The sequence below is a fragment of the Carassius auratus genome, unplaced genomic scaffold, assembly GCF_003368295.1.
Source record: "Carassius auratus strain Wakin unplaced genomic scaffold, ASM336829v1 scaf_tig00215416, whole genome shotgun sequence".
NCBI classification, from domain to species: Eukaryota; Metazoa; Chordata; class Actinopteri; order Cypriniformes; family Cyprinidae; genus Carassius; species Carassius auratus.
Genome location: NW_020528079.1, coordinates 1464370 through 1482383, shown reverse-complemented (window position 1 = coordinate 1482383; position 18014 = coordinate 1464370). Strand labels below are relative to the sequence as shown.

Sequence of the window (18014 nt, the reverse complement as noted above, 5' to 3'; positions counted from 1 at the left end):
CAACAACAAAAAACTATCTTGCTCAGCATCATGATATCACATGGTTCTAACTGTTTTCAGGTAACGTTAAATTGAAGCTGTTGTCAAAAACAAACTCTTCCTCCAGCCTTGAGAGGGTGCCATCACATACTGCTAGACTAGTTAGACTTTATTGAAAACTTTATTGAAGTTGAGTTTATTGCGTGATTTTAATCAAAATAAATATAATACAGGCCATTCATTTCACCATATTTAGTGGAGTAATATATTTTTTCATAGTCACTCACCGACAGGAGAAGGAAGGGAGCAGTAGGTGGCGCCCTCACTACGTTCATCGCTGAAGCCTCGCTCTTTCTCGCGGGATTTCACACTGACAAGGAAGTGATGCTGTCATTCTTTTCACCGCCGATTTCAGAGTTCAGCGGTTTTCAGTCAGACGTTCTTTCCTAAACGAATGAAGTTCAACGAATGTATCTGTACCCAGGGCCGGTGTGGATTCATTTTAAGTCCTATCATGCTAGGAGTTTCATGCCTTAAACTGGGCCACTTGATTTTTGTTTTATGTATTATTTTTTTGCGAGGTTCCGCTGTCAGTGGAGTCAAAAGATACACGTCATCATTAGGGTTGCCAATTAACTTCATAAATGGAAAAAAGAGACAAATGCGTTTCTTTATCTTTAATTCTTGTATTCTTAAGTGTTTATTCTAAATAAGGGACGCCCCAAATATGTACCATAATGTATGTCTTCTTGCCTGCAGTTAAAAAGCTCTGAAATAATATTTGTTTTGTTTAACCCGTTTATGTACAATAGCCTAATTATAAAAATAATTTTAATGTCATGCAAAAATATTGGCCTGAGTAAATTGTACCATTATAGAATTGATTTCACTAGTTGGCTAATTTATGAGATGAAAATACTGTGAGTTTCAAACAGCATTAAATTTGAATGCATAACAACAGAAGGTCTACAATGTCAGTCAATAAAGCATTTTTGGACGGTGTCCCTCAGGAGCAACCCGCAGATTATTCCGATTGGTCTGAAAGTCTTCCTCACAAAATAATTATTGATTATCAATTAAGAATTTGTTATTGATGTGGTCCGGTGAAAATAATAATATGTGCTGCTAGAAAATAATAAATAAAAAGAGTGAGGCTGCAATGATTGTAAACGGGAACATGACAACACAACGATCCCTTGCGGCCAAAAAACAAACCGGCACACCGATTCCTCCCCCCTGCCTGCTCCCGAGCTCTGCCCATCCGGGCCTGTAACTTACCTATAGAGAATGAGAGCATCACGTGTCAGGCTGTTCATCTATTAACTTAGATGTGTGTTATCCGCATAAGTCACGAGACCTGGAGGCATTCATCGCCAGAGATAGCCTATTTATCTTCGTGTACACTTAAGTATCTTCGTTTAGTTTATAACTGTCGTTTTAAATTTATCCTTATATAAAAATAAATATACGTATATCCTTATACACTTTGTAGTACCATGTATAACTCGGAGAGGGTCCCTGAAACAAGTATCGATCAGAACCAAACTAATGGATGCAGAAGTGATGTGGACTCTGACAAGGCAGATCAATATAAAGCAGACCCCACTGATTCAATCCCAAGAAGACCTTCCAGAAGAATCGTTCTTCACTTTGATCTCAACAACACAATCCTTGTATCTAAAGGAGTCACAAGACAAAGAACTGTAGCTGCTCTTGAATACTTCCTGTCCACTGTGACCTGGGGGCGCATGACCAAAGGTGAGACCACTTATCTGGGGGGTTTCAACTTTTACAGACCAGAAACCCAGATTCTCAGTCAATAGCCAAACCCGGGATCATCAACATAAAAAGACAGACTACCTATGTGTCGCCTATAAAATGTATACTAAATAATAAGTAAACTTTATTACCAATCTAATAATAAAATTTATAATAATGATATAATGTTAGTAAAAAAAAAATATTTAAAATAAATTGTATAAGTTATATTTGTATGTTACATATATAAACATAAATATACATGTATTAATAGTAACAGTTTGTATGAGTTTATGTATATATTTTATGTTTATACGTAAATACAAAGCATGAAATATAGTACAATACATTATTATGCTCAAAGAAATGTGTGTATATAATATATAACACATAACAAAATGTTATGCACTAAAGAGTGTTCATTTTTAAATGTTTACTCTTTAGGAGTAGTTCACTTCCAGAAAAAAAAAGTCCTGATAATTTAATCACCCCCATGTCATCCAAGATGCTTGTGTCTGTCTGTCTTCAGACGCAGAGATATTAAGGTTTTTGAGGAAAACATTCCAGGATTTTTCTCCATATAGTGGACTTCAACAGAGACCAGCAGGTTGAAGGTCCAAATTGCAGTTTCAATTAGTGGTGCAACTAGGGCTGGACTGGGACAAAAAAAAATCGGCCTTGATATTTTTTGGTCCAGGCGCCCCACCACCACTTCTATATATTATATATTTACACACACACACACACAACCACTCAAAAGTTTTTAAACAGTAAGAGCTTTAATGTTTTTTAAAGAAATGTCTCTCCTGCTCACCAAGCCTGCATTTATTTGATCCAAAATAAAGCAAAAGCAATAATATTGTGAAATATTTGTACTAATTAAAATAACTATTTTCTATTTAAATATATTTTAAAATGTAATTTATTCCTGTGATTTCAAAGCTGAATTTTCAGCATCATTACTCCAGTCTTCAGTGTCACATGATCCTTCAGAAATCATTCTAATATGCTGATTTGCTGCTCAAAAACATTTCATATTTATCATTATTTTGAAAACAGCAGAGTATACATTTTTCAGGTTTCAGTTATCTGAAATAGAAATACTGTGTTTATCGTCATTTTTGGTCAATTTAAAGCATCCTTGCTAGAAGTATTAATTTCTGTAATTTCTTCATATTTCTTCACTGACTCACAAAACTTACAATTCTGACCATATTACAGATTTAGAGTCACGGATCGGATATTTTTTTGGATCAGCAAAAAATTAAGTTTGCTTTTCATTTATTACTGAAAGCTTACTTTTAGTGCTTCTACAGCACAGCAAAAACTACTAGCTGGATTAATAAAGTCAGTCATAACACAAGAACAATTATGAATACAACAAAGTTACTAATAAATTCAGTAGCACTAGTATTCAGGTGCAGACATGTAATAATTGTAAAATAACACAATAGTGTCCTTCACTGCACAAGTTAAATATAGAAGACAGAAGCAGGTATTTATAGACAGCTGTCTCTTTAGGACCAAATGCACTTTTTTTGTAAGTGGGGTTTGACTTTCTTTGCACATTCGCTTTCTAAACACTGGGCTAGTGTTTGAGCTAGTTTTCGAGCTAGTGCAAGATGGTTAAAAAGTGTACATATTTGTATTTTTTTAAGAAATCAACCATTTGTTTTGCTAGATAAGATCCTTATTCCTCGGCTGTGAGCGTATAGAGCCCTTTGAAGCTGCACTGAAACTACAATTTGGACCTTCAGCCCGTTGGCCAACATTGAAGTTCATTATATGGAGAAAAATCCTGGAATGTTTTCCTCAAAAACCTTCATTTCTTTGCAACTGAATACATAAAGACATTAACATCTTGGATGACATGGGGGTGAATAAATGTTCAGGAAATTTTTATTGTGGAAGTGAACTAATCCGTTAATATTGTAGTACATGCAGTGGCTGTTTTGCATTATGACTCAAACACATTTGCTCAGCGTCACGTCACATGGTTCTTCACAATGTTCTCAGGTAAATGGCAGTGGTTGTCAGAAGTACCATCTCTCCTCCAGCCTTGTGAGGGTGCCATCACATACTACACACAGTTTGGCCGAGTGGCAGACTTCACCACCGTAGGCCCAGGCCGACAGTTCCGGAAGGTCCTGGAGGAACATCTAGAGCTGCTCCAATGGCCGTCAGACATCCCTGCAGACAAAGAGCTGTCTGTTAAGGGAGAAGATGGGAAGCTGTATCACTGGATCCTCCCTTCCTTCTTCCAGATGCTGCAGGACTTGGCTTCACAAGGTGTGGAGTTCTCCGTCCTGTTCCGTACATTCGGCTCAGATCTGCCCCGTGTTCTGAATGCCGTCAAGCGTGTTGTACAGCAGGGCTCACATCCACTCTTCCCCGACCTCCCAGCTCTGAAGGTATTTGATATGGAAAAGTAGGTTTTGTGATGTCCCAGATAAACCGAGCCTTGTTAAGACGTTCTCCTCTCACAGCTGAGGGTGAATTCGTCCGCCGGACGCATCAGGTGCAGCGGTAAAGGCACAACACTGATTCGTGGAGAAGAACACTTGTCCACAAGGGATGGAGAACGGCATGTTTACCAGTACCTGAGCTCTGCTGTGGGTCTGGGTGGCTTCCAAGACCACTTTGGCTGGTGAGGAACCAGTTATGGATCTGAAAACAATGTAATTGTATTCCTTGTAATTGTTTTTTCCTGAATAGGTGGGCACGGAACACGTACTCCATTTTAGGAGGAAAGCCACTCTGGATTGACCCTTTTGACAACAAAGTTCAGCATATCTTCATTGATGACAATATTCGACAAAACGATGAAGACTCTATTGTCCATCCTAAGGTAATCAGATGTATGTTTTCCCTTCTCCAGTTTGATCCTCCCATGTGTCTTACCCCACTGCTCACCTGTTTCTGCAGGTGTTTCTGGAGCCTGAGGGCTTGCAGACTCGAACAGCCTCCGCATCAGAGCTGTATGATCTGTGTCTGATACAGAACGACCTGCTGAAGGCCATTTCTGAGCCTAGGTATTTCACCCAACGCATCCAGATCTGCATGAAGAACTATGAGGGGAACAGACAAACAGGATGGCCAAATGAAGCTCAAGTCAAGTCCGAGTCGGTAAAATGATCCAAATTTCCCATCATTAATTTGCGTACTTTGAACTGAGAAATGCACGCAGACCTACATCACCAGACTATTTGCCTAATCTTCACAGAGCTTTAGACCACAGTGGAAATGCAGACAGCAACAGGTCTGGGGAGAATAGTTCCTGGTTCAAATGTTCATTATGTTATTTCAGTGGAAATGTGGCAATAGTTAAGGGTCATGTTTTTCCCCAAAGATCTAACAATCATAAACAGCACATGCCATAGTTGTATGTAGACGTTATTATAAAGGAACAAAGATAGTGTGACCAACAACATTCTCGGGAAAATTCAAGGGTAGTTTTTTGTATTATTTTTATTTTGATGCATTTAAAACCAAATTAGTTGAATATCAAAACGCTTGATAACTGTAGACATATTTTGTGAAATTTATTTTCTCCTTTTTTTGCACACATAGTTTGAAACCCTTTTGATTTGCTCTAACATTAATTTGAATCTGAGACTAACCAAAGCAGAATTTGCTTACATGTTCACTGGATTGAGTTGCTCAGAGTTTACATTAATGCGGTTTTAGATGTAGTTATTTAAATCACATTGCAGTTACATGCTAAAGTATCTGCATCCTCCTCTCTAGGTACAATGTTCTGAGGTAAAACTTTCTTTTGATTAAAACTTTTAATGTCTAAAACAATGTCTAATCATATTCAGATTTTCCAACAATAATTAATGTGTTTTGATTTTAGTGTAATGCAGTTTTTCACTTTGATTTTTGCATCCATTTTCACTCACCGTGATTGGAGGATTAATCTACTGAAGCTCGTCATCTCACAGTTACTGCTTTAGTGTGTTTTGCTACTTAATGCATTATTTATGATGGCTATTTTGAAGTAGGTTATTTTGTTTTATGATTTGTCATGGTAAAATTTTCATTTGAAGAGAGTTGCAAAATGTATTAGCTATTGGCCCAAGTGTTAGGGATAGAATACTGCCATCTGCAGGTTAAAGGAAAAACTTTAGGAATTACAGTAAAAGAAAGAAAGTGCAATGACCACATATTGGTACATCCAGCAGAGGTCCATAGGGACATATTCATTTTCAGATCGGTTTCAAGTCAATTTCTCTTCATGTTTCAACTTCTCACAACTTTATGATTTATATTTTGTGAATATATATTTAAACATTCAAAAATATATATATAAAAAAAAATATATATATATATATATCAAAGATTAGAATGTCTTGTTGTTGTCTGACATCTCTTGAATTGTCTGCTTTTGTTTATGTAAATATAAATTAGGTTACATAAATTTGCAGAAATCTCTCTCTCTCTGTGTGTGTGTGTGTGTGTGTGTGTGTTATGTCTACCCCTTCACATTGTTATGCATTTATGTTCTGTGCATTTTATTTGCCAAAATCTAAAAAAAATGGCCTGGACACCTACAGTATGTCACCAGGGCCGGCCCTGACCAATTTGCTGCCCTAGGCAAGATTTTACCTGGCGTCCCATGCATCACAGCCCATTTCACCCTGTCATTGTGTTCATGATTTAGCATATATATAAATATATATACAGAAAATAATAGTCAGAATTTTTTTTTTTTTATGGAACCACTTATTAAACCTTTAGACAAAAAATAAAAGAATATCTAAAAATGTTTGCATATGTTTTATGTTTTGCATTATTTTTGATATATTAGGCTTTTATGGCCCATATATATGAATGGCTAATGAGAATATGGAGCTCACCATCTAAGAGGAAAAACAACCATTTTATTAAAAAACATGCAGTTTTGTTTGAGTTATATGGCCATAAAGATGATATTCTGATTGCATATTATATTGTAAATCAGTGATATCTATATAACAGTATAGCAAAACTGTAGATCTGCCCAATAATATGTCTTAGTAAGATGATAAGCTTAATTTTATGATAAAAGCTCTGTAGTTTTAATTGTGTTGGGAACATGTAATGCAATACAATTATGATTGGGAGATGTTAAAATGTATCTGTGTACATGGTTCTAAAAAGAAATAAATATATAAATAAAATATGTATAAATAATCAAGTAAACCTAAGTTGCTTCAGTCCAGCGAATGTTCATCTTGAAATATTATACATATTTGTGTTATTATTATAATTATTGATTTATATGTTAACCTTAAAAAGAATCAAAACCTGGAGGTTAATTTATGGAATAAGAATTTAGATTAGTTAAATTAAATTATTAGTGAGAAAACGTTTGTACTATCACTCAGAAAGCAGGATGCATGAAGAAGATTATGTTTTTCAGTTTTGCTGAGGATATAGGGATCCTAGACATTAGTGTATCCAATACAATACAATGGGCTTTAACGGGTTAAATAGATTCCACACGCCTTTCCTCGAGACGGTCACCGTGACTCGACGAATTTGTGATTCAATCAGCTCCTTCAGTGATTTTACAACAGTCGCAAACATTTAATCATGCTAGATTTTACTTAAGTGTAAAAAAAACAGAACTTCTGTCTGACCCTAATCTTATTTATTCGAGGTTAAGTTTATCTGTGATTTCTTGCATGATCTGGCAACCTGTCCTCTGCTGTCCTGTTGCGAACAGCGTTTCGTTCAATGGTTCGCTGTATCGGATGAGTTGACAGGTGACGTCACGCCTCGCTTTAAAAGCTACAGCGCAAGCAGCACGTTCCCCGCGTCCCACACCGTGCTCGTCTCTGGTGCTTACTGCGACTGTTTCAGTATTTACAGATTAATTTAGTATCAGAAGAGTTCATTTTTCTGAGTTATAGCTCTTGTGTTCATTTCATCCCACACCGTTCAAACATGAGCTATCACAAACCCGACGAGAAAACTCTGCAGGCCCTGAAAGACATCGCCAACAAGCTCAGGATTCACTCCATCAAGGAAACATGCGCCTCAAACTCCGGGTAAAATATCTTGCACTTATTGAAATTCGTGCGTAACGTCTTTATTTGATGGCGAACGATATATCTGCAACTACGTTTATATAATGTGTCGTGCAAATGTTCACTTGTTCCTGCAGAGCACGTGAACTTGGCGAGGGGGCCGGGCAGATTGATGTTAACGTTACTTAATAGTTTCGAATCATTCGACCTTTTCAGCTATTATAAATGAGTCAGTAGCTTTGCACTAACATTATATGCGCGACATATTTGAGTGCTTATTTCTAGCCCATCGTGTCCTCCGAGCGATGACCAGTGAAAATTGGCTCAGCCTCTCATCGCCCCTGTCATTAGCACAGGTAACGTTATGTGGGGATTATAAAGTGTCAATGTAATGCATTAAGGCCTGCATCTACTCGCTGAGCTGCAGCTAATTGATTTTGGCGATTCGTAAATGAGTTGTTCATTTGAGTCGGATCTCTTCAGAGTTGTTGTTTAACCTGTTCACAGACCCGATTCAGAATCTAACTGAACCGATTTAGCTGAGAGAAGATAATGTTACAAATATAACGTTCTGGAAATGTGTTTGGCTGCTTGACTTGTAAAAAGGAGTTGCGTTTATAAAAACTCGATGTAAATGAACCATTTATAATGCCAATTATATTTAGATTCTAGGCGACTTTTTAAACTGTTGAATCATGGCCAATCACCCTTTTATACGTACTGAGCGATATACTAATTTATACATGATAAACAGCAATATATATTTACGTAATGACTTAGTAAATCGAGCACGTTGTACCACACAGGGTCAAGGCGACGTGATGACGCAATTACGCCGTGCCGCAAATGAATCTATTTTTGATTCGGTTCTTTGAAACAAACCGTTTGAAAGAACCGTTAGGCGGAAAAGATTCGGATTTCCCATCACTAATTAATTTATCCTGCGAGCTCGTGGCTGCACGCTTCACCTACAAGTTGTCACGTGGAGGCGTGTAGGTCTCGTGGTTACCGTTGAGCTGTGGGTTAAAGTGCTGTAAGGCTCCATGAACTTATGGTCTGATGGAAATCAAATCAGAAGCATTTGGCGATAAGCAGAGTTCAGATGAAGCTTCTGTGAAAGGAAAGCTTTGTTTCGGCATTGCTCAATCTCTGCGCCGCTGTTCTCTTTTGTAAGGCTAATGGAGATCTCAACATGAACTAAAAATCGAAGAGGGGCGTTTCTAAACTTTAAGAGGATCGAAAGGCTCTTGATTAGATGCCTTCATTATTTTTTGTAGCAGACACCTTATATCAGAGGGTTAATTATTTACAATACTCAATACAATTTACAATACTCAGCGCACACACCCTTGCTGACATGCAACAATCTTTCAAATATGAAAATATTGTAAAGGAATTTTCCTGAGTGTTAAAACTTTTACCTGATACTTTTTTAAGGTTATGACACGTTGTCTTTATTCGTACCTTTTCATTTCAGTTTTTTCAAGTCTTTTTTTCCCCTCCTCAAGGATGATCACATGTGGAAGTTTAAACAAAGCAACAAGGAAGTATTGATCATGATTCAGACTTTTGTCTGTACATTTTACCATCTAATCTTTCATTCATAAACCGATCAGTAGAGATTTAACACCTTTTCCCGTTTTCTTTATTTCAGCCTAAATGAGTCCCTGTATAGGACACATATGGTAATTCAGCAATGGTGTTTTGTTTGAATAGTTAGGAATGTATTGAACGGTAACATAAGACTGCATGTATTTCATCTCACAATAAAATGATAATGTTGTGTTTTCAGACAGTTTTGTGACTACTGAAATGCATGAGTGCTTTACAGACTCTGATTTTAAGGTCATGTTGCTTTAAACCACTTTTGAAACAAACAAACTAACAGTTGTACTGCAGACTGCACCCTCAATCCAAGTTCAAGCTCAGTCATTTGAATGTTTTTAACAATGTGTTTCAGCTTAATGTTTTGAGTAACCTTTTTTTTTATTAGTTTGTCTCTTATATGGAAGCCCATTTTCACAAAAATATATTTGTGACTCACAATTATGAGTTTGTCTGTCAGTTGAGTTGTTTTTTTTGTTTTTGTTTTTTCTCGTTTGATTTTGTTTCTTCCATGGAACTCAAAAGGAGAAATTCTGAATAATGTACAGGTCACTCTTTTCCATGTGATTTACAATGAATGATGCTTTCAAGCGTAGAAATAAACCAGTTTGGAGTGACAAACGTGAGTAAATGAGTATGTTGATGTTCTATTACGTTAGCTTTGTACCCATAAAAAAAAATACGTGTCATGGTTTGAGTCCTAAATCAATTGCATTGTCTCTCTGTTAGAATATTAGAAGCTACAGCCCTTCAATCATTAAATGGCGAATATATTATGTCCCTAGTTTGGCAGTAGCTGAAGTCATTGATTCTGATAAGGTCTATTGCTACACCTCAAACCCCAATGATGACCGAAGCAACTTTTGCCCTCAAGTACCATTTGCAATCGTGTTCTAGTTTTGAAGTGAAAGATAACCTGCATGTCTGATTGGTCTTTAACATCCAGCATGTTTGAGCTGATAGTTAATGGTTGATGGCTGAATTGATGATACTGATGTTATTTTGTTTTTTCTTCCCCACTCACAGACACCCCACCTCATGCTGCAGTGCTGCTGACCTCATGTCAGTGTTATTCTTTCACACCATGCGCTACAAAGCAGATGATCCTCGCAACCCCTGCAATGATCGTTTCATCTTGTCAAAGGTGAGCTTTCAGTCTGTTGAGCTTCCCTGCGATTTTTAGTTTTCTCAGAGTGCTTGGAGATGAAATGTGTTCCACCCCTCATGTTACTGTTTTCAGGGCCATGCTGCTCCCATTCTGTATGCTGCCTGGGCAGAGGCTGGATATATCAAAGAGTCTGAGCTGCTAAACCTGCGCAAGATCGACTCTGACCTGGAGGGTCACCCCACCCCTGTAAGACCACTCTTATCAGCGCATATACACTAGCTTTCAAACGTTTGGGGTCTGTAAGATTGTTTTATTGTTTGGAAGCAATCTCATATTCTAACTTGGAGTGCATTTAATTAAAAATAATAATGTAAAATCAAAGCTTTCTAATTTAATGTATTTCAAAATGTAATTTATTACTGTTAGGAGTTACCAGCTATTCCTTCAGTCACATGTTCTTTCAGAAGTCATTCTGATATGCTGATTTAATGCTTAAGATTAAGTATTATCAATGTGGAAAACAGTTGTGGTGCTTAATATTTTTGTGGAAACTGAATTTGTTTTCAGGATTCTGTGATGATAGAAAATTTGATGGAACAGCATTTTTTTGAAAAGGAAACCTTTAGTAACATTAGTTATTTTGATTTAAATGTAGGCATCATTGCTGTAAAGTATTGATCTTGCTGACTTGGTGTATACATTTTCACATAACCATTCATCGTGCAGTCAACCTCTCTTCTCTGTTTATTTCAGAAACTAGCGTTCGTGGATGTGGCGACAGGTTCTCTTGGCCAGGGTTTGGGTGCTGCGTGTGGTATGGCGTACACTGGAAAATACTTTGATAAAGCTAGGTAACACGTTCTCCACATTATTTAATTCCCTCTTTAAATGATGACTTTTTTTTTTTTTTTTATACTATGATCCTGTGTACTACATTTCTTGTGTACACCTAATGAAACGTCTCATGCTAGAATGGCAAAAAAAAAAAGGTTTTGCTTTCAGACCATAGTAATAATTAAAGAGTGCAGTATGGGAAAATTCCCACTTCTGCTGATCATTTGATGCTGCTGTAACTGGACGAGTCTCTTGTCTCATTAGCTACCGTGTGTACTGCATGCTGGGAGATGGTGAGTGTTCAGAAGGATCGGTGTGGGAAGCCATGGCTTTTGCCTCCACTTACAAGCTTGACAATCTGGTGGCTATCCTTGATGTGAACCGCCTGGGTCAGAGTGAAGAAGCACCACTGCAGCACAACATGAACACCTACAAGGACCGCTGCGAGGCCTTTGGGTAGGTCTTAAGACTACAGCAAGTTTTTATCTCTTGCATGGTAGTATACTACTTGTACACAGTACATATACTCCAGAAAGCACTGAGCTGTGCAGCACAGTAAACGAGTCACAGTTTTAATCAGATATGATATGCCTTTTAGGCCAGTCATTGCATAGTATGCAGTATAGATTGTATACTAAGCCGTGTGCTAGCATTCTATCGAGAACCCAGCCACTCCCTTTGTATTTCACATTTTATTTACTGGCACGTAACCAATTTGTTTCTTCAGCTTCAACACTTATGTGGTGGATGGCCATGATGTGGAGGAGCTGTGCAAGGCTTTCTGGCATGCTGAACAAACGAAAGGGAAGCCCACTGCCATCGTAGCCAAAACATTTAAAGGCAAAGGACTCAAAGGTAACTAACTATATTCTATACTGCGAAACCAGGATTACATAAATGTAGAGCTGCATCAACTAATAGAAAAAAAAATTATTATCGATTAGTCGGGTCTGCCCACAGTGCATGTACAACTGCAGCCAGTTGAATCAAATTACAGCACTGATTAACACATTTCTATGGACAAAATGCATCTACAAAAATTGGAGGAAACAGAATGAGCTCCTGCAGGAAAAGTATGTGAGCCAAGCTGGCCAAAACACGAGAAAATTATATTTTAAACTTCAAGATGATACATTAGTGTAATGGCTTGCCTGTCATGTTATTTTACAGATACATGTGTGGGTCCTTGGTGCAAAGAACTTCTGACTAACGGTCATATCCTTATCTGTAAATGTCACAAATTCATGCAAGCCTTTCCATTTTTGCATAAAGGTCCACCCTGACAGTCTGCGTTAAGTTGAAATCTTACAGATTTTTAAGAGAGTAGTATAGAAACAATACCAGGCAGAGGTCAGGGCAGGCAGCAGAGAAACACAGGCGGTATAACCAATCCAAAATCAGAAGAAACAAACACAAGGAAAACACTCGGAAATGTCAGACTGGGCTGAACAAGACTTTGATATAACTGAGGGTCCAAACACGGTTTATATAGAGGAGAGGTAATGGGGAACACCTGGAGGTGATTAGCCCTAGGCAAAGGATTCTGGGAAATGGAGTTCAGACCCCAAATGCAATAGTCCTGAGTGGAGTGTCCCCTACTGGAGTTCATGGGCATTCCAGCTGACAATTGTGACAGTAAGCTTTTTAGTAACAGTAGTAAGCTATTTTAATGCTATAATAGAATTATTGCTGTTTTCTGTGAAAGGCAGAAAAAAATTGCCAAGTGCTTTTTATGGTGTTTTTATTTTTTTATTATTCAGATATCCAATTAGTCAAAAAGCACAAACCGTACCAGCAAGCATGTGAGCTGTTATCAAAGGCAAAGGAGGCCATTTTTGTTGTTATGTGAATAAATACTATTTAGTCGTTTCAGTTTGTCCAAATTTTGTTTTTTTTGACCGATTCCTAAAATATTTGTTTTATGACCGGTGGTCTAATGAATTAAGCACTTTGTTTTCATAGCATTCAGTTGGCACATTTGTTTTAAGGAAATTGGGCAGAATGTGGAATAGTGTTTTTGTCAGTAAAATAAAAATAAAGAAAATAAGGGGTTTTATTCCGATTATCAATGCTAATACTCGTTAGTTGCAGCTCTACATTAATGATATCTGTTATTCTCATGGTCTGATCTGTGATCTTTGTTCAGGCATTGAGGATCAGGTTAACTGGCATGGGAAGCCTATGCCTAAAGAGCATGCAGAAGAGCTGATTAATGACCTCCTGAGCCAGATTCAGTCTCCCAATAAGTCCCTCCACCCTCAGCTGCCTAAAGAGGATGCTGCTCCAGCTGACCTCACCCCCATCCACCTGCTCACAGCTCCAGAATACAAGATCGGAGATAAGGTGGAGTTTAAGTGGTTCTTTTCGTTGAGCAGGTGCTTCCTGTCTTCAAAAGTTCCTCAAAAGAAGGATCTATAAAGCTTCTGCTTTGTTTGCCCACTCAGATTTCCACCAGGAAGGCTTATGGTGTAGCCCTGAAGAAGATGGGGGATGCCAGCCCTCGTGTGGTGGCCATGGATGGTGACACCAAGAACTCAACCTTTTCTGAGATCTTCAAGAAGGCCCATCCTGATCGCTTCATCGAATGCTTCATTGCAGAGCAGAACATGGTGTGTAAATGGATGGGATTGGCTGACGAATGTGTGTTGTATGTAGATGATGAATGGGTCTGAAAACTGTGTTTGTAGAGCACTTTGTGATAAGTTGAAGGTGTGGTGCACTATTACAGCGCCCTCACGCCGTTAAAAATGTGTTACTATTCCCTTTGATTTAATATTTTTCACTTAAGTTCTTACTCAATAGGACATGAATTCCCACATTGAGAAATAATTCATTTCTAAATAAATGTGGTTTTTCAGAGGTCAATATATTCTAAAAATTATTTGTCTAAAATGTTTTTATTAAAATATAACTTTCAGCAGTAAGTCGCCAGCTTGTTGTATTTAGCTGCATATTAAATATGGTATTGTTTCTATGTTTATATATTACAAATTAATATAAATTACACACTGCTGTTCATATGTTTTGGGGTTAATTTTTATGTTCATGTTATAATTTATCCAATAACATGAAGCATTAAATGCATTTAATTCTCTTGTTATCCAGGTGAGTGTGGCCATTGGTTGTGCTACTCGTGATCGCACCGTTTCATTTGCCAGCACTTTTGCTGCCTTCCTTGCTCGTGCCTATGACCACATCCGTATGGCAGCGATCTCCCAGTCTAATGTCAACCTGGTTGGCTCACACTGTGGTGTTTCCATCGGTAAGGCTCTGTGCTGTGAAAATCATGCATTCTTTCCAATTTATCTGGTCTTAAGTTATAATCAAGTCTTTTCTGAATCTGACATATTCAATCTATATTGAAATATTTCTTAACTTGTAATTTTGTCCAGGTGAGGATGGCCCCTCGCAGATGGCACTGGAGGATCTCGCAATGTTCCGCGCTATCCCAACATGCACCGTGTTTTACCCCAGTGATGGAGTATCTACTGAGAGAGCCGTGGAGCTTGCAGCCAATACAAAAGTGTGGTTTATGGTTTCCACCTGATGGTCTTTTATAGATAATGTTGTGAGAAACTTAATCTGTTCTATGGCTCGGTGTTCATACCATTTCCTGTTTTCAGGGGATCTGTTTCATCCGTACCAGCCGACCTGACACTGCAGTCATCTATGATGCTGGAGAGAAATTTGAAGTTGGCAAAGCTAAGGTGAGGAGAATAATAATAAAAGACCATAACAAACTTTTAATGAAATTATCTATAGTTTTCTGTGTTTAGTTTCAAACTACAGCCAAGAAGGCTAAATTTAGCAGCCGTGTAGAACCTTGTCAATTTGGTGTGATAATGTGTTTAGTAATGCAGTAAACCTCCTGTTGGATGGCTGTGAAATGTCCAAGGGTTGTTCTAAAAGTTCTGTTTCTGTCCTGTAGGTGGTGCGGCAGTCTGACAAAGATCAGGTGACTGTCATTGGAGCCGGAGTAACACTGCATGAGGCACTGGCAGCACACGACCAGCTGGCCAAAGAAGGTTTGTTCAGCGCCTATCATTAACCGTACCTCAGTTACACTATAGAGAATTAAACTAACTTGTGATCGCAAGTATAATAAATGTATAATTGATGATGATAAAAAGTGTGCGTGTATATATACAGTACAGACCAAAATTTTGGACACACCTCATTCAAAGAGTTTCCTTTTATTTTCATGACCATGAAAATTGTAAATTCACACTGAAGGCATCAGAACTATGAATAAACACATGTGGAATTATATATGGAATTATATACATAACAAAAAAGTGTGAAACAACTGAAAATATGTCATATTGTAGGTTCTTCAAAGTAGCCACCTTTTGCTTTGATTACTGCTTTGCACACTCTTGGCATTTTCTTGATGAGCTTCAAGAGGTAGTCACCTGAAATGGTTTTCACTTCACAGGTGTGCCCTTGTCAGGTTTAATATGTGTGATTTATTAACACGCGTGACGCTCGTGGTGATTTCAGCGTCTGCTGTCTCACTAAATAAGCACGTGAACACATGAACAACATCTCCATAACTGCTCTGAGGGTCACTTCATGAGCACTTGATTAAAACTACCGTCACATACACAGAACTGTAAAGGTACTTCCACCCGTCAAAATAAAAGTCTGGTTAAAGAATGTACATAACCTACTACAAAAATTTAATTATTTTTTTTTAAGGTTTGATCACAACATTTCCATGTTTTATTTTTAATAGTAAATCCCATTTGTTTACCAAAAAGTTAATTTAATTAATGATTTAATTAATTAAAGATAATTAAATTAATGTTTTATGTGTTTAATGTGCATCTCATAAAATGCTTTATTTTAAACCCCAACTGAATGGCACTTAAATCCACTTAATTCATCTGTCAACTTTATTGTCATTGTTCACAGTACAAGTACAGACAGAGAAACAATGGATAATAAATGTTTATTGTTGATGTATGCATTGCATTCTATGGATTTAAAAAATAAACTTTTTTTTTTTTTTTCTCTAAAAAAGGAAACTTAGTTGTTCAATTTAAGAGACCCAGGAGTCTTATTTTCTCTTGCATAATTAATATTAAGCAAAAACACATTTTATCCGATTAATCGATGGAATTTTTGGTAGAATACTTTATTACTAAAATATTCGATAGCTACAGCCTTAATCTGACCAAAGTTCACTATTGTTCTACCAAAGCTCCCTCATTACCTGTACCTTTTCTGCGCTTGTTTGACTAGCACCTGTGACTGGGGCGAATTTAGAGAGAGAGTGTGTGTGTGTGTGTGTGTGTATATACTGTAAAATGTTTGTATAAATTAAAGCATTGTGTGTCAAAGGACAACTCTGCTGATAAATCTTTTGAATTGAGTTTTAAAAGAGTTTCCTATTTTCCCAGGTGTGAACATTAGGGTTATCGACCCATTCACCATTAAACCCCTGGATGCCTCCACGATTGTGGCAAGTGCTCGTGCCACAGGAGGAAGGGTGATCACTGTAGAGGACCACTACAAAGAGGGTGAGCTGCTTTTACTCAGTGAAATAGCAGCAATATTAAAGAGGAAGACTAGCATTTTTCCCCTTCCTGTTGCTTTGTTTCCTTTTTTAATTTTTTTTTTCTTCTGTGCTGTGAGAGGTCTTATGTTCAACCTCTGTTCTCATTGTAGGTGGTCTGGGTGAGGCCGTCCTGTCTGCAGTGGGTGAAGAGCCTGGTATTGTGGTGCACCGGCTGGCCGTGAGCCATGTTCCTCGTAGTGGCAAACCACAGGAGCTTCTGGACATGTTTGGCATCAGTGCCAAATCTATTGTTGCTGCCGTCAAGCATACTTTCGCCAACTGATATGTTTTGAACCACCCTGAAAGACACCCTTCCTCTTTCTCCACTTCTAACCCGGACCCTAAAGACTAGCTCACCACATCTTTATCATTCCAGAGGCTCACGGCTTGAGGATACACCTAACTTAAGAGTGTGAAAATACTCTTAATTTGTGCACTATAGGCTATACAGTGTTGCCCATAGCTCTGAATAGTTCACTTTGCATCATCAGTTTTGACTTCTTGAAAGCTTTAAATACTGTATTAATTATTATTAGATCAGAGTGCTTTGCAGTTGCACTTTTCTAAATCTCATTAAAACATTGACAATTTCACAAAGAAACTTCATCCTTTCCCTAGCTCAGTGTGTGTGTGCTTTCTGGAACTATTACAAGCCAGTATCATGACAAATCCATTTGACAGTAGCTGTGATGGTGCTTTTGCAGAGTAACAAAGTTCATATCTGTTGTGTTTTTGTTTTTTACTGCTGTTGCATAAGTTACTGGACGGCCCAGTTTTGGAAAGTCAGTACAATGGTTTGGTTTTGGTGACTTGAAGTGCATCTCATGTTACTGAAAAACCGTCACTGTCGTTGCTTGTGTAAACCTATAGATTTCACTGAATTTGATGTAATGTGTTAATAAATTTAACTGCCCATCCGATATGCCTAATTTATTTTTGATATAGCTGTGTTATGTTTGAAAGTGTTAGCAGGTTAGTTTCTTACAAGAGAGCATTTGTTTGGACAAAAATCTGCATAGCCTCATAGAGTCATGAGGTGTTTTTTAGTTTTTTTTTTTTTACCTTTTATGAGACACTGATCTATAATAGGCACAGGTTTTCATTGATTTTAGGTAGAAAAATTTTGATTTCTGGGCTGTCAAAGTCTTGCACTTAC

The 18014-nt window shown here is 37.6% G+C and overlaps 2 protein-coding genes across 3 annotated transcripts; both read left to right on the top strand.

Moving 5' to 3' along the window:
- The first annotated feature begins 230 nt into the window (after positions 1-230).
- Positions 231-6374, top strand: LOC113094729 (uncharacterized). Its single transcript, XM_026260367.1, has 5 exons — positions 231-1737; positions 3754-4148; positions 4224-4384; positions 4453-4585; positions 4663-6374. The coding sequence occupies exons 1-5, from the start codon at positions 1476-1478 to the stop codon at positions 4870-4872; spliced, it is 1161 nt and encodes a 386-aa protein (XP_026116152.1). The 5' UTR covers positions 231-1475; the 3' UTR covers positions 4873-6374.
- A 1121-nt stretch (positions 6375-7495) lies between these two features.
- On the top strand, positions 7496-17778 carry LOC113094719 (transketolase-like). Of its 2 annotated transcripts, none has more exons than XM_026260336.1 (14): positions 7496-7772; positions 10383-10500; positions 10597-10710; positions 11218-11315; positions 11563-11754; positions 12026-12153; positions 13445-13641; positions 13743-13907; positions 14404-14560; positions 14691-14821; positions 14922-15005; positions 15227-15323; positions 16701-16820; positions 16969-17778. In XM_026260336.1, the coding sequence occupies exons 1-14, from the start codon at positions 7669-7671 to the stop codon at positions 17139-17141; spliced, it is 1878 nt and encodes a 625-aa protein (XP_026116121.1). In that variant the 5' UTR covers positions 7496-7668; the 3' UTR covers positions 17142-17778. The 2 variants fall into 2 exon arrangements, with proteins under 2 accessions (XP_026116121.1, XP_026116122.1); XM_026260337.1 differs by lacking the exon at positions 7496-7772 and adding an exon at positions 9414-9436.
- Positions 17779-18014: the final 236 nt, after the last annotated feature.

Bases quoted from the DNA above. Each gene is read 5' to 3' on its own strand.
- LOC113094729 (XM_026260367.1), top strand. From the start codon at position 1,476: ATGTATAACTCGGAGAGGGTCCCTGAAACAAGTATCGATCAGAACCAA. The intron at 4,149-4,223 runs GTATTTGATATG...CTCCTCTCACAG, and splicing joins CCGACCTCCCAGCTCTGAAG to CTGAGGGTGAATTCGTCCGC. The intron at 4,385-4,452 runs GTGAGGAACCAG...TTTCCTGAATAG, and splicing joins TTCCAAGACCACTTTGGCTG to GTGGGCACGGAACACGTACT.
- LOC113094719 (XM_026260336.1), top strand. From the start codon at position 7,669: ATGAGCTATCACAAACCCGACGAGAAAACTCTGCAGGCCCTGAAAGAC. The intron at 15,006-15,226 runs GTGAGGAGAATA...TCTGTCCTGTAG, and splicing joins TTGAAGTTGGCAAAGCTAAG to GTGGTGCGGCAGTCTGACAA. The intron at 15,324-16,700 runs GTTTGTTCAGCG...CTATTTTCCCAG, and splicing joins CGACCAGCTGGCCAAAGAAG to GTGTGAACATTAGGGTTATC.